The sequence below is a fragment of the Eurosta solidaginis genome, chromosome 5, assembly GCF_040869045.1.
Source record: "Eurosta solidaginis isolate ZX-2024a chromosome 5, ASM4086904v1, whole genome shotgun sequence".
Classification (NCBI taxonomy): Eukaryota; Metazoa; Arthropoda; class Insecta; order Diptera; family Tephritidae; genus Eurosta; species Eurosta solidaginis.
The window spans coordinates 32890652-32912870 of NC_090323.1; the positions used below are offsets into that span (position 1 = coordinate 32890652).

General features: G+C 32.3%; 1 protein-coding gene across 16 annotated transcripts in view; it reads right to left on the reverse strand.

Annotated features, from left to right (window-relative positions):
* The window catches only part of LOC137251744 (CUGBP Elav-like family member 4), a 922306-nt gene that overhangs the window by 467292 nt on the left and 432795 nt on the right, over window positions 1–22219 (reverse strand). For 15 of the 16 annotated variants that reach the window (XM_067786552.1, XM_067786542.1, XM_067786541.1 and 12 more), the window contains exon 4: window positions 14524–14658. In XM_067786552.1, the coding sequence (XP_067642653.1) occupies window positions 14524–14658 (135 nt within the window). The remainder of the gene's footprint in view (window positions 1–14523; window positions 14659–22219) is intronic. The other variant, XM_067786550.1, reaches the window with a different exon arrangement.

Genomic DNA, 22219 nt, shown 5'->3' on the forward strand with positions numbered 1-22219 from the left:
GTAACTTACAACAATGCTAAAGAATGCATGCATACATAAATATACGCGTAAATGTGTGTGTGTATTTGTATATTTGACTGCATTCAGCAACTGATATTGTTGTTATTGATGATGCTGTTGCTTTCAACATTATTGTATTTTAGTGATTTTGTTGGTATTGTCATTTTCCTTTAAAGGTTTTCATCAGGCATTGGGCTCACGGATGACGCCGATGGATGTGTTATGCCATGCCAAAAATTGATTTTAATTATTGTCGAATAATTTATGCATTCACGCTGTGTGGCAGCAGTTGGCATAAAGAGGACAATGTGTTTGTGCGTATATAAATACAAATATACATTTTTTTATTATATACCATTTTTTCCACCACCTCGTTGTTATATGTTATCGCAAGCAAGGTTTTATTTTTTTTCTTCCGCGAATTCCTCACACATTTTAACCAACTTTTTTATACTTAGTTGGGCAGAGCTCACAGAGTATAATAACTTTGATTGGATAACGGTTGGTTGTACAGGTATAAAGGAATCGAGATAGATATAGACTGCCATATATCAAAATCATCAGTATCGAAAAAAATTTGATTGAGCCATGTCCGTCCGTCCGTCTGTCCGTTAACACGATAACTTGAGTAAATTTTGAGGTATCTTGATGAAATGTATGTATGTAGGTTCCTGGGCACTCCTCTCAGATCGATATTTAAAATGAGCGAAATCGGACCATAAACACGCCCACATTTTCGATATCGAAAATTTCGAAAAACACAAAAAGTGCGATAATTCATTACCAAAGACGGATAAAGCCATGAAACTAGGTAGGTGAGTTGAACTTATGACGCAGAATAGAAAACTAGTAAAATTTTGCACAATGGGCGTGGTACCGCCCACTTTTAAAAGAAGGTAATTTAAAAGTTTTGCAAGCTGTAATTTGGCAGTCGTTGAAGATACCATGCCAGAAACGTTACTCCTATTGCTATATGTATGCTTAATAAAAATTAGCAAAATCGGAGAACGACCACGTTCACTTAAAAAAAAAATTTTTTAAGTCAAATTTTAACAAAAAAATTTAATATCTGTACAGTATATAAGTAAATTATGTCAACATTCAACTCCAGTAATGATATGGCGCAACAAAATACAAAATTAAAAGAAAATTTCAAAATGGGCGTGGCTCCGCCCTTTTTCATTTAATTTGTCTAGGATACTTTTAATGCCTTAAGTCGAACACAAATTTACCAATCCTTGTGAAATTTGGTAGGGGCTTAGATTCTAGGACGGTAACTGTTTCTGTGAAAAAGGGAAGAATCGGTTGAAACCACGCCCAGTTTTTATACACAGTTGACCGTCTGTCCTTCCGCTCGGCTGTTAACACGATAACTTGAGCAAAAATCGATATATTTTTACTAAACTCAGTTCACGTACTTATATGAACTCTGGCCGAAATCCGACTATGACCATGCCCACTTTTTCGATTTCGAAAATTGTGAAAAATTAAAAAAATGCCATAATTCTATACCAAATACGAAAAAAGGGATAAAACATGGTTATTGGATTGGATTATTGATACAAAATATAACTTTAGAAAAAAACTTTGTAAAATGGGTGTGACACCTACCATATTAAGAATAAGAAAATGAAAAAGTTCTGCAGGCGAAATCAAAATCCCTTGGAATCTTGGCAGGAATACTGTTCGTGGTATGACATATATAAATAAATTAGCGGTACCCGACAGAAGATGTTCTGGGTCACCCTGGTCCACATTTTGGTCGATATCTCGTAAAGCCGTGCACCTATAAAACTAAGCCCACGCCTTTTAAAATTCTCATTAACATCTTTCATTTGATACCCATATCGTACAAACAAACTCTAGAGTCAGCCCTGGTCCACCTTTATGGCGATATCCCTAAATGGCGTGCACCTATAGAATTATGGTCCATTCCCTCTTAAAATACTCTTTAATACCTTCCATTTGATATACATGTCATTTACAAACACATTACAGGGTTACCCTAGGTTCATTTTCCTACATGGTGATTTTCCCTTATTTTGTCTCCATAGCTCTCAGCTGAGCATGTAATGTTCGGTTACACCCGAACTTAGCGTTCCTTACTGGTTTTTATTGAACCTTGTATTATAAAGTGCAATTTTTTGACCGCACGGTGGTAACACAGCCTGACATTCTAGTGCAAGTAAATCCAGTTAAATTCTATTGAATTAAGCATTGTTTTTGTTTTGATTAATGCGTCTTTTAGCAATGGATTATTCAAAAGCATTTGATTATATTTCTAGTGCTGCTTGTATGTGTGTGTGGGTGTTTTTGTATGCTTTATTATTTGTTGAAATTGGAATTTTTATTGATTGCGTGAATTGTCACATGCATTCCATTTATCGTCCATATGTAGTAGTATTGATGGTGTTTTAAGTACATATGTATATAATATACATCTAGATTCATCTATAAAGATCTTCACATTTCAGAAGCTTTGAAATAAACACATACACTTTTGAATCCGAACACCATTCTGAGTTTCCTGAGGGTGCAAGGTTTGTAAGGTATTGTTTGTGAAGAGAAGGAGGGCACGAACGGCCTTTAGGTAGCTGTACATAGCATTCCCATGAACCAAGGAATCCCAAGTTGCCCAAGTTGATTTCAAACTCGCACCTTTCTAATGATATTTCTGTCATTGTATTCTATTCTCAATGTATGCTCTTCGATTGGTAGAATAATTCTTCTAATTGAGCCATGCCACATTGGGAAGAATTTCTTTATAAATGCTACATTATAGGCTTCACTATGAATTATGTGCAAAGTTTGAGGGGCCTAACTTTTTGCGAGAAATTGTAGAATGAACCGCAATTTTACCCAAATTTCGCAAGAGCTTTGTTATAGAAGTTATCAGAACTCTGAACTACGTTCCCCAATTATCTCTGTATTTATGCAATAAGTATGAAAGCGGGCTCATATCAATATGGTAAGTATACATTTTATATTACATAAAGCTCCATGTGCTCACCATATATCTTTATTACGTAGTCCTTACTTGTTTGGTTTTTCCATCAATGGACTTACAAATAGATGGTCAAGCTTACTAAAGTACTTTTATGTATTTCAACATTTTTTTTGTCATCATCTGACACTTTTAGTTGCGAGACAAACCATTTTTTTTACAAATAATCATCAATTTAGAATAAGAGACCATAGCTCTGATGTGAAGTCATGCTTTACATGGAAACTCTTGGATTTACAGAGCGCTGATGTAAGCCTTCAACCAAACGACTTTTGCGCAAAGTAATATCTAAGCCACTCTGTCGAAGACCTCGTACCGCTGTCTCCACAGACACCTCTTTAGGTGCTTTGCGGAGGTAGAATTCGCAAATATAAACGCAACTACATTCTACATTAGGCAAAAGCGCTGGTTTAGCTTCATATATGTATGCGCGACGTTATACAGAAGGGAAACAAAGACTCCTTTGTGCTATCACAACGGGCCACAGCACCCTACGGAAGTCTCCTAACATACATAGGTTTATAGGGCTTTAGAACTAAGAATTTTCCTATAGGGTTACTTGTTACTTGGTCTGCTTTTGTTATTGTAGTTGTAGTAGCACAAGGGCGGCAGCCATGTTGTAAAAATGTTTTAAAAAATCATTTAAAACAAACATTCACAATTACACAGCTCACTTCGCTCATCACTGCAATCATAGTTAATATTTACGATGCTACGTAGCTCCTCCAAACAAAGAGAAAAAGCCACAATAAAAACAACCCCATAATCACCCAATACTTATGGTAATTGTTGTTATGGTTGTTGGACGTCGATATTTATACTAGCAATATGGCTTTTACCGCTAGATAATGATGTTGTCATTGATATGCAATACCAAAAATCAGCAAATGTAGGAGAGCGAGCGAAAATATAGCGCCGCTGCAACAAACAGTGACTCAGCAAAAGGGCAGCTGGTGCATTGAACCAAATAATAATCACAAGCATAACAATAACAATTATATATGCATATTATAGTGCAGCAATCAATGTAAACAGCAAACAGATAAACATTCGCACACACCTTTGCGTACATACGTACATATGTATACTCCTACTTTACATTTATAAAAAAGCTAGTAAACAGTTCAATTAAAGTTCAGCTCACATAACGTGAAAGCTATATTGTACAGTAGGATGGAAGCTATATAAAATGGTCAAAATTGATGAATTTGAGATATGGGCAAATGAAGCATATTTTTGACATTTCTGAAATGCAAAGAGAAATGCGGATAAATTTTATATAATTCTTTTTGTAATTCGTTAGTTGAAGATCAGTAAATCATGGTTTTTAACTGGACTTAAATTTGGCCAATGTGGCTGAAAAATTCAAATATGATTTGGATTTCTCTAAATTTTTAAAAACGAGCCAGGGAAGAAAAAAAATATAAATATACTAAAATTTTTTTAAATAAGAAAAATTAAATATATAAAACAAAATAATTGTCTGCAATTTTTTGAGAATCTATAAAAAAGCAGAAACAAAACAAAAATATTTGCTTAACATAACACAAACTAATTAAAATAAAATAAAAACATTGTTATGGAAAATTCAAAAATCAGAAAAAAATTGGGGAAATAATAAATATTTTTTTATTCTTTATAAAAAAGAAGAAAAAATAATAATTAACAAACAAAAGCCAAAAAACTTAAAATCTAGAATTTTCAACTGCAAAATATAATTAATTAACTAAAAAATCAGTAAAAAAATTTCAAACTCATCAAAAGAAAAATATAAAAACAAAGATATTTTAAAAAATATTATCTACTGAAGTTCTTGCATATATTTATCTAAAATAAAATTTGCGGCAAATGAATTAAGATAGTCAAGCTTTGAAAAATAAATATTTTTTTTTAACATTTTATTAAAAAGTTCAAAATAGCTTTGTTTATTTGGAAAAAAAAGATATCAATAAAAATAAATAAATACATAACTAAAGCGGTTATGCAATCCTTATAAAAAGTAAAAAAAAAAATTTAAATCTTCACTTGAATTTTGTTGAGCTTATGTGTAATAACTTTGGTAATTCACCAACGAAACTATAAATTCTATCAAATGAAAAGTTTTGCATTTCTTGTTTCTAAAAAAAATTGTTACAGAAAATTTTTAAAAATCTTAAAACCTCAAAAAGTAAATGCATTTTAAAACATTTTTTGAAATAAAAATATGGAAAAAAAACAACAAGGAAACAAAAAAAAAAAAAAATACATACATAGTTAAACAGAAACAAGGAAAAAACTGGAAGAAAAAAAAATTCATTATCAAAATAAGCATACGAAAAATAAAAATAATTTAAGAAAAAAAAAATCAAAAGAAAAAAAAATAATTCTAACTTAAAAAATTCCTTCAAGGAGATCAAATTTGCACTTATTTGTTATGTATATTTTTATTAAGTGGAAATGAAGATTACATAATAAAAGCCTAATCCACTAATATATTGGTTTTAAGAGAAACCGTTCTGTTTCAATTTGTGATAACATTGCATTGATTTCAGTCCACTATGCACTGTGGATATTAAATGCAATACTGGTTGATAGTTAGCTGGTCAGGTCATATGGCCCATTGGCTATACGACTTAATCGCGCCCAAACGTTGGATAGCGTACCAACGGACTACAGAGGTATTCGGAAAGCGAGTTTTTGTATATATTCACATATATATAAACATGGTTGCTTGACTTTTTGGTAAGTGCTATTTGCATTGTGGCATCGTTGATAAGCGTAAGCAAAGTACCTACATATTTACTATCACACAAATTTTTTTTATATAGATATACGCAAACACGCTTTTGCATAAAATTTTATTTAATGTTATACCAAAGTTAACTATTTAAATGTGCTTGCTTGGGTGAGTATACGTAGCTTATGTAGGTGTGTTTGTATTTAGCATTGTGTGGGTGCCGATATGCTGAACGCTTGTAGTCTACTTTTGGGAACAACTGCAAATGCGCATGCATAGTAATAACATTTTATTTTATTATGTCAAAGTTTTAAAATTATTCCATTTTATTCTAGTTGATTCTTTTTTTTCGGCTTTTCTGTAACAATGCTATTTATTTATACAGTGTTTGCGCATTTATTTCTTTTGCTAAGCGTAATTCACTGTGATTATTTGAAGTTGTGCGCAAAGTTTGACTATATTTGAATTTTAGTATTTTTTTCACAAAACAGAAAAAAAAAAAAAAAAAAAACAAGTATTTTTTGCATATTATAGCGTTTATCACGATTATGTGTTATTTCTATAATCATTGTTTTTCTTTGCTTTGTTTATTATCATTGCAAAATTTTTGTGGTTGCGTCTGCTTAATGGTTGTGACGCTTAACTTTGCATATCATAATACTTATTATGATCGTATTTTCTACTTCACTTGTTTCTATCTAAGCGCATTGTTATTACAACTGCTTTGGTTTTCATTGCTTTTTTTTTAAATCAAAATTGTTGTAAATTACCATTTTTGTACAATATTTTTTTGCATGAAAAATAAGTTCGTGGGAAAAAATTTTCTACATTTTTTTTTTTTATACACTAAGGAGCCCTACTTGTCCTGACAGACAAACTATGTTACATGTCGTTAGCTTAATGTGAAAATGTGTTAAGTCACTTTTTACGAATTCTACAGGAGACGAAAAAAACTGAATAATTTTTGGAATAACCTTTTTTTCAAAACTGTGAATGAGGATACCTTAGTTGCAATACTTTTGAGTGTAGAAGCTTTGAAAAATTTAAATAAAAATCATGTATGCTAACCCAGCAGCTATTTTATGACACAATTTCCACACTCAAAACAAATTCTTTCTCCTGACTTAGCACTTTTTACTCAAAAAGGTTCCCCATCACTCCCCCCTTTAATGATTGAAATATAACACTAAAACTATATATTTCACAAAAAATATTATTTATTTATCAAACTATTTCTAACTACTGGTGGCAACCATGGTGTGATGGTAGCGTGCTACGCCTACCACACCGAATGCCCTGGGTTCACACCCGGGCAAAGGAACATCAAAGTTATAGAAATAAGGTTTTTCAATTAGAGAAAATTTTCTAAGCGGGGTCGCCTCTCGGTAGTGTTTGGCAAGCACTCCGAGTGTATTTCTGCCGTGAAAAGCTCTCAGTGAAAACTCATCTGCCTTGCAGATGCCGTTAGGGGTCGGTATAAAACAAGTAGGTCCCGTCCCACCAATTTGTAGGAAAAATTAAAAAAGGAGCACGACGTAAATTGGAAAAGAAGCTCTGCCTAAAATCTTTTCGGAGGTTATCGCGCCTTTGTTTATTTTATTTCTAACGGTTCTGATCTGGACTCTTTTGCCGGATGGTGCGCAGACAATAATTTATTTTTAAATTCAAACAAATGCTGTGTTGTGTCTTATTCCATAAAGACAACTGCCACATACTTTATCTACAAACTAAATGCTAAATCTCTTAATCGTTGTGAAGAGAGTAAAGACTTGGGTGTAATTTTTGACTCCAAACCCTCTTTTTCTAGTAACATTGATTTCGTTGTTGCAAAATTTGTTGCAATGGTTGGGTTCAGTAGACGTAACACCAGTGACTTTAAGGACCCTATGACGTTGAAGACACTTTAAATATCCTTGGTCAGAAGTGGTGTTGAATATTGCTCAATAATATGGAACCCTTTCTATGATTCTAACTCCTTTAAAATTGAGAAAGTTCCAAAAAATTTTTCAAAATTGCTTTACGTATGCTTCACTGGCCAGACGGCCTCCATCATATACCAGCAGTCACAAATTGCTTGGTCTTCAGGCTTTGCATGACAGAAGAACTTTAATCTCACTCATGCTTGCCTATAATGTAATAAAATTTTACACGAATTGATCTGATTTATCTACTTTGTTCATTCCATATATTCCACTGCGTGATCTTCGGCATAATAGATTATTTATCGAAATACTCATAAAACGAATTATGCTATGAATGAAACTATAACTAGGACTATTCATCTGGCAAGTCGATTCAATAGTGTTATTAATTTTAATAACAGCTTATATAAGTTTAAGTTTAAATTGTTTTCTACTTTTATCTAGTCTGTAAGAAAGCATGTAGCTATCGACATGTAAGAATTGAAGTAGATTATAGTCAGGGCAAAACATTTGTCATACACCAAAGGCATGTCTCAATTGGGTAAATCCAATTTCAAAGGGTTGTGTTCGCAACCCTCTCAATGGGTTTTCAGCACAATATATAGCTTCTCCAACCCAATTGTCAACACACCTCACCGTGGCGAATCGTGCTTCCTTGACAGCCGAGGCTCTGGCGACCCCAAGTTTCTTATGGAACTAGGGGGTGGGGAGGGCGGGATGGCCTAGAAGGTTTAATATGATCATATAAATCGTTCCCGAGATGGTCGAGCTAGTAGTACCTTAATAGTGCTTTGTTACCGGAACGTACCGGACCTATATCCGGCAAAGTGTCATCAACATCGGTAACACTCCCCAAAGCCTTCGGGGAGTGTCTTTATCGTTAATACAACAACAACAACAAAACATGTACTTTTAGACTCAATGAATTAAATAAATAAATAAAATGCGCGCACAAAGAAATGACTAGTAACTCAGATTGATATTATTGACAGGTTGACTTAGCACATTTTTTTTTAACAGCTGACGACTTAGCACATTTACACATCATTGCCCACAGCACGTAAACATTAAAAAATTAAATATTTTTTTTTGTGATCGATGTATTTTGAATTCGGTTTTAAAACTGCATTAAAATACAATTTTTCAAAAAAAGTGACTTAGCACATTTTCACATTAAGCTAACGATATGTATATACACATATTAAATGGCATCGAAAAATTACAAATTCACCGCTGAATTTCTACTGACATAGAAGCTAATCGAGATACTCCAATGAATTAATACACAGCCTGAAAGTATTGTATTCTTATGTAACAGCTTAGAATGTATCAAGCCCGCCGTGCAGAGATGACAATTTTGACATTGAACTTGTCGAGATATTGCGTTGTCTTAATTTTACAATGTGTTGATTTTAGCTTGTTTGGGTTGTATCTTGTAGAACTGAAAGTCGGAATTATAATGTGCACCACTTTATAATAGTATAAAAAAAATTTAGAGGAGTGACACTGAAGTTAGGTTCAAGACAGCACCGGTAGGAAAGCAATGGTAAGACCCCTGAGTTCAAAAATGTTGCATCACTCAACGAACGAAAATAAGACTTTGATAAGGCAGTCTATTTTTGAAAAGGAATTTGAGGCATATTGGCGCAGACACCGAAAAATGTTACACATTCGGCCTCAGTTGATATTTATAAAAAAAAACTTAGAGGAGTAAGGGAAAGAAGAAGCAATGGAAAGCCAAATCGAAAGTGAAAGGGCGGAGAAAAGTGAAAACAATAAAAAGATAAAAATGAAGGAGACCAAATTGAGTAGAAGAAGTAATGAAATAGACTAAATGAATTATAAACATATAATTGTGGCGATGATGGTGAAGATCGTGAACAGTTTTCTGAATTCTGCCATTTAAATGTTAGATATTTTAACTGTCCTAAGAAACTTAAGTTCAAAAAAAAACTCCTTTTATGAACGTGACCATAATAATCAACTGGAAGCTAGAACCTCATAGGAAAGTCGCACCTTATGACTCAGTTGGGGTCTGCAAGCTTTGCGCTTTTAACATAGAAGTACACAACCGATTATTTGAAAGCAGCATAATAACATAAATTCGGAGCAGAGATGTCTGGGAACTGTTTAGAAGGCTGCTATGCTTCAACCAAAATCGTTTCTATACGCGTTTTTTAAGCCAATGTTTCAGTAAATGTGTGCAGTCGCATTTTTAGATTTATTGTCCAAGGTGAGATACGCTTCGCATTTGTTAGTAACCTAAATTCATATTATCGGAAATCGAGCTTTCAGTCTTTGACAAATGAGAAATAAATAGCAGATTTTCTTTGCCTACGCTCAGCTTGGAGTTTCCTAAGACTTTGCTATTTCCTGATAGTTTAGGTGTTAAGTATTTTAACGTAGTAATTAGGTTCGAAGAGAGACAATAAATTACTGTAGCACCACAATGCTTCCTAAATTATTCTGTCGGATTCTCCAGTTGTCACTTCTATTTTCATTCTTTCAAATTTAGATAAAATTTAAGACGCTGTTTTTTTTTTAATTTGATTGCCATATTTTGGCAACCTCATTTTAAACTCACCATCGAATTTTTTGCTAATTTTTAGACGAATGAGGATTTGCATTTCTATTTCAGGTAGATTGTCTTGTCTCATAACTGCTCCGATCTCCAGTACGTTGAATATTATTTCTGTGTTAAAATTTTTGAATTGAAAAATAAAAGATTTGAAAGCGCCATTGTTTTCAGTGAAAATGTTTATTTATGTTATAGAAGACTCTATTTTCTCTTTGAGATATTGTTTGTGATTTTTGCTTTATATAAAACGTTTTCTCTAAATCAAAGCCTACTTATAGGCGCGCTAGTCACTTAATAAGGGCATGCAGGCTGGTGCAGCAAACCATTCATATTAAAAAAAAAAAAAAAGTTCAATGTAACTAAAACAACAAAACATTAATATTTAAAGGGATTATTTCAGCACCCTTCTGCTGCAAAACCACCTAATTAATTTAAGAAAGCCTGCCTGAAAGTATGATGCACATATTGCCTTTGCATAGAGATCAACGATGTCTAGTACAAAGAATGTTTTTATCAATAATACGTCGTAAAACCTTAAACGACGGTTGTGAGAGAAAAGATTGTGCTTTTAAGCGGTGCACGTATGTATATCTTTAATGAAAAAAAGTTTTGGAAACAAAACTACGTAGTGAATGCAGCCGAAAAAAATTACATTCATAGGTTTTGTTTAAAAAAAAAAAATATCGAAAAAAAGAACCAAGAGGGAAAATTTGACTCGATATTCAAATTTATTGAGCCGAAGACCTTTTGAAAATATATGACTTATCTCTATGTCTAGATATACCGCCATCTAATATCAGGCAAACGGAATACATGGTCCCGTGCCTGAGCAACGAAAGAGATTTTGGGCCACAATTTCAACCTAGCTTATATCTGGACTTTTTTCAAATTTTGTCCGCTTGTGCAATTTTTCCTTCACTTGTTTTTGAAAATAATCGCTGGGAGCTTTTTCTTTGATTATAAAGCTACCCATTCCCTTGAATAACCGCCCAATTTTAGAATTAAAAATACATTTTCTTGCTTTTTCTCCTTATTATACACATGACATAGCCATTTGAATATTTTTAACAAATTAAATGATACATATTTCCATGTGCTATCAGCTTTCTCAAACAAACGAAATGGTGTGCATTTTATTTTATAGTCCCTGTGAGCATTTTCTACAAACGAATGTAGGCAGTTCGTCATTTAACCAACACCTTATGCGGGCATGCAAGCAACCATTCAAGCAGGCATTCAATCATGCTAGTATATGCACATAAACACACACACACTCGCATGCATACACATCTACTTTCATAAGCACCTCATCAGGCTGTCATTCGGCACTTCATTCATTCATAGAAATCAAATTTGCATAATTTAACATGTTGGCTGATTTTGGTTGCTTGCATTGCGGTTTTATGACTGACTTTTAGAAAATAATCAAATGGCGGCAGCGGTTGCAAGGCAGCAAAACTTCAATGCCAACCATTGCCTGCCACCAAAGCTGTCACTTCATTTTTTTCCTGCTCATTGTGAAAAAAGGCACATGTGCATAAATATGCTTTTTTTTTGCATACATTTGTTATGTTTTGTTGTACATTTGAATATCGATTGTACATTTTGAAATTTGCATAAAATTACAATACGCGGCGCGCACATTTTTATTAACCCCTAGATGTGCGCTTACTGTCAACAGCGTCAGTTAAAGGAATTTACAAGTGTGTGGAGCAGTAATTTACATTTGCATATACATACGTACATACAAACATGCCATCTGTTTAGGGCTTTCGATTGACTATCCTTCAACACTTCACTCAATTCTTGTGTAAATTTGTGATACGAGCTTCTTTTACAAAAATTTGTTTACGTTCTACTCCTTGTCGTAGTAATAAAATTGTAATAGTAAATTAACATTGATGGATTTTATTTTGTCACTAACAACATTTTGCAAACGCATATTGAAGGCGCTTCTAATGAAGACTGATATCTGCAATGCAATGTTAGCATGTAGTGTGTAACAAATGTATGCCATCAAAGTTTCAACAAATCAGCGCCTGTATGTATGCAATAAAAATAGTAGCAGCTGAGCATAGACGTACGTAGCTAAGTACATTACACTGGATCGAAAAAACTTCGCAAAAGACAACCCCTAAATTTCTAGCGAAATGTTAAATTGGTTTCGGTGATGTGTAAACATCTGTGCTTACGGTTTGGAAAACCTGGATTTGGGCGCAAAGCAAGTGTAAGCGTAGGCATGGTGTCATGAAGTGGCATCCAACCCAATTTTAAACCTCACTTACTCGCAGCCAAAGCTCTGGCGATCCCAATTTCGTCATCGAGCTAGGGGTTGAAAGAAGGTCCAATGTGGCTATATAAAATGGTTTCCTAGATATCCCTGCTTATACCTTATTTGTGCTTGTTACAGGAACCAGATGTATATCCGGCAAAGGACCGCCAGGATTTATACTATTCCCCAAAAGCTTCGGGTAGTGGTTTTATCGCTACAACAACAACACCAACAAATTTATGTAGAGAAGATGAAACAAAAGAAGGGGAAGAAGAAGAAGTGCTGTATGTCGATAATAAGTTAATGATAATAACGATGCTTATAAATATCGTCACGGTTGGGAACATTTGGCAAGTCAAGATATGGGTAGGAAAAAACCAAAAGGGAAGGGAAGGAAAAGGAAGAAAGAAAAGAGGGAGAGGGGAAACGAAAGATTAGATGTCTGAACCCAAATTGAAGCCGGAAACGAGACCGGTTGGCGGTTTATAAATTGTATATTAAGTGTTAACAGTTCATTATCGACGGGATACGGGTGTGTTATCTATTTCTTATCGACGTGTTTTGGTTTGATTTCGCTGAGGAACAGACGAGTAATCGATTTGATGTTTAAGTGTTATAAACTTGCTATCGATAACAGAGGCTAATAATTTGAGTAACAGCTTTCTAATCGATGAGTTATCAGCTTGTTTTCGGTTTTTTATCGATTGAATATCGAAAATTGTCGATAATCTATCGGAAAGTTATTGATTTTCCATCAAAAATATTCGATTTGCTTCCGATTTGTGTCGTTTTGCTAACGGAAATTTAGGGCTTTCTTATCGAAAAGTTATCGATTTTTTTCGAAAAGTTATCTATGTATTATCGTAGAGTGATCGATTTACTATCAAAAAGTTGAGTTATTTATCGAAAAACCATCGGTATAATATCGAAAAATTTTCTATTTGTTATCGAAAAGTTATATGTTTATTATTTTTTTATAAAATATATGGATTTGTTATCGAAAATTTATCGATTTGTTATTGAAAAACTATCGATATTTTTACCGAAAAGTTATTGATTTGTTATAGAAAATTTATAAACTTTTTATCAAAATAGTTATCAATTTGTTATTGAAATGCTATCGATATTTTTAACGAATAGTTATCTATTTGTTATCAGAGTGTTATCGATACCAATCAAACTTTAATAAGGGATCCAAAACACATCTGTAGCCCGTCTAAACCAAGCAACATTTTGGTTTCGTATGGTGACCGCCCAAATGTAACATACATACCACATCATAACACTTTACTTATTTTTATCGACAATTGACAGTCGCATTGTCGTAATGAACTGTCGAACTGTCAACTCATTGACGTTGTTGCATTTTTTCTTTTATTTTGCTCTTATTTTTTGCAAAAACTGTTGCGCGTCGACAACAGTTGCTTATCATCATCACTTAGTTGTATTACTGTCAAGCAGCATACGCACGTCTCCCTCCTCACTCTTGCTTTGATGTATTGCAAATAACGTGATTATCGTAAAAATACGTACATCAATAAACTTATGGAAATTGTTTGGCGAAATTGCAATTATATAACATTTGTCAAATAATATTAGCAATGGTTGGGTGAGTTTTGACTTGATGAATATGCAACAGAAATAGTATATGAGATGGATAATGTAGTGGAAGATGTGGTAGAATGTTGTAAGGGAATTATAATAGTAAGTGTTTTACCTTTCTTTGTTTCACACAAGAATATGGTATAAAAATAGCTCGTAGGAATGCACGGCTGAGTAGAAGGGCATTTCGGGAGCAAAAAAACCGTAAAAAGATAAGTTGATGTGATATTAATCGGCTTCCGGATAATGAGACATTTATGCCTTCTTTGCATACACTTAGGCGCACACGAAACTTTGTGAATGTGTTCTTAACCCAAAATTATTTAATACTTACGAGTTGAGCACATATAAAATAAGAAAAACATACAAAAATACGTACATTTAAAATAATCAAATACTAAAAATACCAAAACAAGTATAGGTACTCACCCTTGCTGGCGCCTTCCGGACCACGCAGTATAGTACACTCTTCTATACTCCCAAACGGATTGAATATTTGTCGTACATCATCTTCAGTTTGTTGTTTGCTTAGCATACCAACGAAAAGTTTGCGATCTAAATGCTCTAAATATATTTACGATACACACGACGATTTTGCAGGTAATTAGCAATCCATACAAAAAAGGCACAAATATACGATGGGAATTAGGTTAAAGGGAGAAGTGGGAGTTTAACGTATAATTTGAAATTATTGATTAGGAAGGTGGTGGGAGCATTAAGATAAATAATAAAATATATAGATGAAATATTAAATTAAAAGTTAAAAAAAAATTAAAATATTAATACGAAAAAAATTGGTACATAAAATATAATTAAAAAAAAAAAAATGCAAAACGTAAAAGGTCATGTAAGGTTGCATGAGTGAAATGATAAAAAAGAAACATAAATAATATTTATATATATAGATAAATACAAAACACGTATCACAAAATATTAGCAAATACAAAAGTCAGCCCGCGCATCACAAAAACCAAAAAGAATACACACACAAAAAATTTACATATGGGTCAATGCAGCAGTATAAGGGGTTAGAAATTATTATTTTTTTTTTTACCAGAAATACGAACGTGGTAAAAGAAAAAAAGGATATATAATATAAATAATTTATTTAAAATGCCACGATGTAACGGTATAACGAACAAACGCAACATAGAAACGAGCGCAAAAGTACAAAAGTTACAACATTTATATATATTAAAATATTTAAAAATTTTTTATTTAAAATTAATAAAAAAAACGTTACAACATTTAGTAAAAATAGTTATTGCAATAAAGTAGTACATTTCATTTGTAATTTGTTTTTTTTTTTTTTTTTAAATACCACAAAAAAATATTTGCGTATTATTTTACATAACCGGCAAATATTTTTCATTAAAATTTTTTTGTTTTTTTTTTTTGCATAAAAGTTTTTAAATTATTTTCGAGTTTGAGTTTTGAGCGAGTTTTATGGTTTGATGTTTAAAACAAAAAAAAAAAAATCAGAAAAAAGTGAAATGAAAATGCAGATAGTAAAACAAAAAAAATGATTGGTGCGTGGGAAACGCGCATGTGAAGAGAGCAAATTTTTGCATTTTTTCGAATTTTCAAAAATAAATTATTGATAGAAAAAATTAGAAAAATAATTTTGTAGAAAAATATTTAAATAAAAAGTAATTTTCACTTGTTAGTAGAGAGAGGAAATTGTGGAAGTTTTGCATGTATAAAACACGCAAATTTTTTTTGTAGATTAGAAATTTTTGCAAAAATATTGTTTTTTTTTTTTTAATTTTTTTGGGGAAAAATATGTTTTTGTATGGAAGTTGCGCCAATTTTTGTTTTTTGTATTTTAAAAACAATTTTGTTATGGAATTTTTCGATTTTCGTTGTTGTTTTTTATGTTTTCAGTTGTGGTTTTTAGTTGGTAGAGCAAAAAAAGGAAGAAAAAGAAGAAAAGACAAAAATTTAAACTTTAGTTAAATTTTGAATAATTGTTTGTCTAAAATTTATATTTTATTTGAATTTTCTTTTTTATTTAAATTAATGCCATAAAACCCTAAATTTTAATAAATAATTTTTGGAAATTTTGAATATTATTATTATTTATTTTATTTTATTTTTTATAAAAAGGAAGTTTGATAGTTTGTGCGAATTTAAAGCAGCTTTGTATGTAATGCTTGGCTTTCACTATGTAAAATTTCACTACAAACTGTATAAGAATTACGACAATTCATTAGAGTTTATAAAATGTTGCCGTCAAATTTGATATAAATTTTTTAGATTGCATACTTTTTTGTTTGCGTTTTTGTGTTAATTTTTTCTGTTAATGGGTTTTTTAAAATGTTAACTTTTTTCAAGATTTGTTCAAAGTGCATTTGAAATTTGATATTTTTTGAAGTTTTGTTATGTGTTAATCTGTCGCAATATAAATTCATCTTAAATCTAGTTAAAAAATTGTTTAAATGCATTATCAAATGCTTCTAAAAGTATACACCTGCTCGTAAAAATTATGTTTTGCTGACACTAAGCATGCCAAATATATTTTGTACGAAAACTCGTTTTCAAATTGAATTTCTATACAGTTTTTAAGTCGATAAATGTATTTTTTTTAATTAGATGAATGCAAAATGCAAAAAAAAAAGATTCTTGGCAAGATGAGTTTCAAACATTTTAATTTGATTTAAAACTGCACACACAAACTGCTCCTTTTTTTATATTTTTTAAATTTGTTTTAGCATAGAATAAAATGTTTAAAATTCTTAAAGTATAATTGGTAAAAAATACGATAATACATACATACATACAAATGCACATTGATACGAAAAATACAACGTTCATTAAAACTTAAATCAAATAAATTGAAAGGAATTATTATGAAATCAACCCTTACATGATTTTCGATTATCGATCTAAGTGGCAGTTGGTCAGATTTCACACAGTTTTTGTGTGGATAATTATTTTTATTTTAATCTAATTATTTTTTTGGTTAAAATAATAACTACCCCTCTATTGCTTCAACAGGCAACTCATACGATTAATAGTAATTTCCTTATACAAGAAAGTGCGCCCAATGCTTTACAAAGCAAGTATATCGAAAGTGTTCCAACAACAATATTTCCTATGAGCTTCGTTGATCTAAGTAGTTTGAAAGTTGCACAACGCCGAAAGAGCTGCGAATATTACTTTTTCTTTGTAGTTGTATATGTTTGTTGATTGTTTGAGCATAGAACACACGAATGAGATGTTTACTGCTTGCAGTACAAGCTGAAGCGGCCGCCGTGGTGTGATGGTAGCGTGTTCCGCCATCCACAAAGAAGATCCTGGGTTCACACCCCGGGAAAAGCAACATCAAAATTGTAGAAACAAGTTTTATAAATTAGAAGAAAATTTTTATTTCTCACATGAAAAGCTCTCAGTGAAAACTCATCTGCCTTGCAGATGCCATTCAGAGTCGGCATAAAACAAGTTGGTCCTGTCCCGCCAATTTGTAGGAAAAATTAAAAAGAGCACGACGAAAATTGGAAGAGAAGCTCGACCTAAAATCTCTTCGGAGTTTATCGCGCCTTGGAATTTTTTAGTACAAGCTAAAACTTATTGACTTTTTGCTTTACTGAGTGTTTCTCTGCACTCACATGACAATGCCGAATACCAAGGTGAATTCAGTACCAGGTGTTTTTATCCCAACAGCTGATTAATTCTTCTTGATTATTTCCCATACAAAGCCTTGTAATTTACTATGTCAGTTAAGCGAAATCAATCAAACATTTCTTTTGACTTTACGTTCTTCTGCACAGCGAATCGGTTGAATTCGCTTTGCCACCAACTGGTATGGATTCACCTTGCCGAATACTTTTCAGAAGTTCTCGAAGCCTTCGAGTGCACTACGATTCTAGTACAATTCGTTATGCAAAAGACTAAAATTGTGAGAGAGCAATATTTACTTTGATCGATAATCGGTAATAGCAACTGTTCAGTTAACATAATACGTAATATTACTGGATTTTTATATATAAATTTTTAATTAAAATTTAAAAAGAAATAGCCACTACTTGTAACCCACAAATATGCAATTCAAATTTATAATAAAAACAGTACCTGGGAACGCATTAAGCGTTTCGATGGGCTGCGGTGAAGTTTAAGTTTTTTATTTAAGTAAAAAAAATATAAATATTTAGGTTTCGATAACTTATAAGTTCTGGAGTATTTATGTATATATAAACTATTAACATCCTTAACTTGTAATTTTATGCACAATTTCGCAAAATTAGAAATAAGTTTAGTTTAAAAAAAAACTATAAAGCCATCATTAGCGTCAGTCGTTTGTCCACATTAGTTCATTATTATGTGCGTAACTGCATAGATGTGAGCGAAAACAAGCAACGGTCATGCTCGCTTCGTAGTTTGCTTGAAACTAATCATATTTGTAAGTTATAACTACCACAGTGCATGTGTGATACTTTAATTTTTTCACAGTCGGCTGAATTATGAAAACAGTATTTTGATATACAGAACATGGTAAAAAACCGCATTTTTCATTCATTGCACAATAACTGAGCTTTTCATATACTTGACAGCTGAAGACAAAAGGAAATGTATATATTCATCAATGCTTTACATTTCTTGTTTTCTCTTCTTTGTCTATTTTCCAATTAAAGGACCCTATTCTATCTTCGAACAAGCTTATTTCATAGTTTAAAACATAAGTAGAGGTAGAGAGAATTGTGACAGGAGAAGTATATCCAAGCTCACTAAATTCACCCTCAATTAACAGAACATTCGACAAGTTATTCTCAAAAACATCTAGATTTCAGCTATAATGATTAGTACTCTCGTCAATTGGACCTACACCACTGCTTGGCTAGTGAAATTTTCTGCAGGATAATTGCACTCATCATTACCTCGTATCATGCATTATACATACATTATATACTCATATAAACAATGCTGAATCAATAATATTTCTTGTCCCGCATCATGTGGGAAAATATATAAAAGCTATCAAATCATATTACAAATTATCAGATCACTAATATTCATGAGCAATTTTTTTCTAGATTTTGTGTTATAAAATGTTTATTTTATTCTTGTATGGTTACACCGAATGGATATTAATTTCGGTATGCTAGTAATGCGATCAGAATACTTTTTACGATAGTTATACCTGCCATATACCAATATTCAAATCATGTGATGCTCCTGTCTCACGATCTGATATCACGTTGAGCAAGAGTTATACCAGCCGCCTTTTTTTGCATGCTAGTGGAAGGAAAGCTCTAGGTAGATTACTATTGCGAACGGGCGAATTCAATGTACAACCGAATGTCAAAATAATAAAAAAAAGTACAATTTAATTGATTTACTTCCACCACATGTAGGGATATGACACGATAAAACTGTTTGGCTAGTTGAAGGGTTTTTTCAAGTTCGCTTGCAGGAAAAAGCAGCTTATGTCAAGTGAACACCTGACTTACAATCGAAGCGTATGACTTCCTAAGCTACGCATCATTTTCAATGAAATGAGGGATTATCTTTATTTGTTCGCACTTTTTGCATCTCTCATGAAATATATTTCATTTAAAAATGCTGCAAGTTCATATATTAAAAACAATTTTGATTTTTAATTCAATGGATACATTTACTGACATCACATCTTAACATATCCAATCACTCGTAGAATGAATGCGATATCTCATCACTTGATCGCGAAACAATTTTAATTAAAGATAAGCAAAGTCCCATATATTCAGAGCGGTGCAAAAGTGAATTTACAACATGTTTGAGTATCATGCAATCACTTTCTGGTTCTTTCATAAAATTCACAAATATCTGATCTGCACAATATAATCACATCACTGAATATGTTTTGTGTTTTATGAAAAGAAATTCGTCTGCTGTTATAGGTAGCAACCGATACCGACAAACTATTGTTTAATTATCGGCTTATTATAAATATCGACTTCCTATCTCAGCAAACCGATATATCGGCCCAGTTATTTGTTTCTTTTATGCTTTTCATCAGGTTATTGAAGAACGAGTTAAGGATTCGATTACATACTAAAGTTTTATCAGTATCAGTTCCATTAAAAAACGATGAGTCGTCGTTTAAAAATCGATAACACTCCAATAACAAATCGGTATAATTCAGACAAGAATATATCGATAAATTTGCAATAATAGTTAAAAATTTTCCGTAATATATCGATAAATTTCCGATGACATATCAATAACTTTCTCATCGATAAAATAAAAAAACATTCCGAGGAATAATCCACAACCCCAAATCGATAAATTTCTGTTAACGTATCGATAACTTTCCGATAGAAAATCGAAAACTTTTCGATACGTAATCGTAAGTTTTTCGATAAAGATTCAACAAATGGCCAATAAAATTCACTAATTGCAAATTTCTAATACTTCGATAAAGAATTCGTCTATACCTCATCGATAACATACCTATAATAAACGATTAGTCATCGATAATAAAGAGATAACAGTGAAATATGAAGAAAGCATCAATTAAAAAAAAATTTTATCAAAATTATAGCCAGCAGTAGCTCTGCCAAAACCACCAAATCCTGCTTACCAGCCACCAATACTTTCACAAACGCTAACCAACAAACTTTTAAGTAAGTCTATGAGCTAACTTTATCTGAACTACTTATACGCTTTATCGCTTAAAACTTAATATGAACAAAGTTTTAACATTAAAATGGCTCATTGTCTGCCATGAAATATATACATACATATATATGTATGTGTATGCATGTGTGTAAGGAAATGTGCTATTTTGAAGGACATATTGCCATAGTTAAGCTAATAATTGCCAAAGCACTTTTAACTTTATTATGGCCGGCTGCAAAATAAAGGCCAAAAGAAGAAAATTGTACCATGGCAGATTGCAAGTACATATGTGTGTATGTATGTCAGTAGTATAGTAGCAACTCAAAATCAGCTACAGCCTAGTGAGTACACCATGGGGCCTCTTGAATATTTATACTTATGTGGCGTAAAACTTCCTGGCAATAGCTTCATTGGCAACAGATGGCACACCAAGGAGTAATTGTGTTGAAGTGTATATTATGTACAGTATTTGTATTGTTATCCTTGGTAGTGACTGGAGGCCATCTTTTTGGGAATACAAAATTAAATGCAATAAAAATAAAGAAAATATGTGAAATGCTCTCAAGCCATGTTGCAAATGTGAAAGAAAACCACAAAATATTTACTTTACTTTGAGTTTTTTGACGGTATGCGTGTAATAACAATAACTATGTGGTTGTAGTGTTAGTGAATGTGTTATTTTAAGGTATAACCGCTTACTGGTTGCACCTGTTTTGCACCTAATTGACAATTTTGACACATTTATTTATTTGTTTATAACTGTGTAGCGATGTATGTCCGTATTAAGTATGTCTTTATTAAATGTGTTATAAAAGTACTGCTCTAAAATGCTTACCATTTTCTCAGGCGTCAACTTGTAATGGTAGGTTGTTAGGTATATTTAAATTTTATATTCTCTTTTCAGTATTTTTTTCTTATAAAAATACTAATAGTCAATTTGAATTTATGACAAGGGTACAGAAATAAGAAACATTTATTTTTCAGGGATAGAAATAGAGGCCGAAAGATTAAGAATAACTTTTTCATTTTCTTTCTCTGCGCCAAAAAGTGTCTCTTTGTACTGAAAATACTGCCAATAGTTTAAGTTAAATAAAACTTACAAAAATTTTTTTTCCTACCCTTTGGCACTATTGCTGGCTTATTGCACCCATATTCTGGCGCTCAGTGACTGACAATTGTTATAGTTTAGGAACTGTTGTAGTTTTTAATAACAGTCAATCAGAGCCGGAATATGGCTGTTCCAATAAGAACGTCGAAACTTATGGGAGAAACTCAGCTTTAATCCATCCTTGTTTTTATGGGGTTGTTTTTAAATAAGCTATTGGGACTTAAGTCTGGGTTTGTCTTTTTCTCTCTCCAAAAAACTATGTTTGCCCTTTTTGACGCATAATAACACTCACATGTTTAGACTTACGTTCACACGGAAATAATGAGTTGGTTAAGAACCAAATCGCGAATTGAAGGTGATCCATCTCAAACCACGCAACAAGTCACTAGCATAGATTGAAGATATTGACTCTTCAACTGT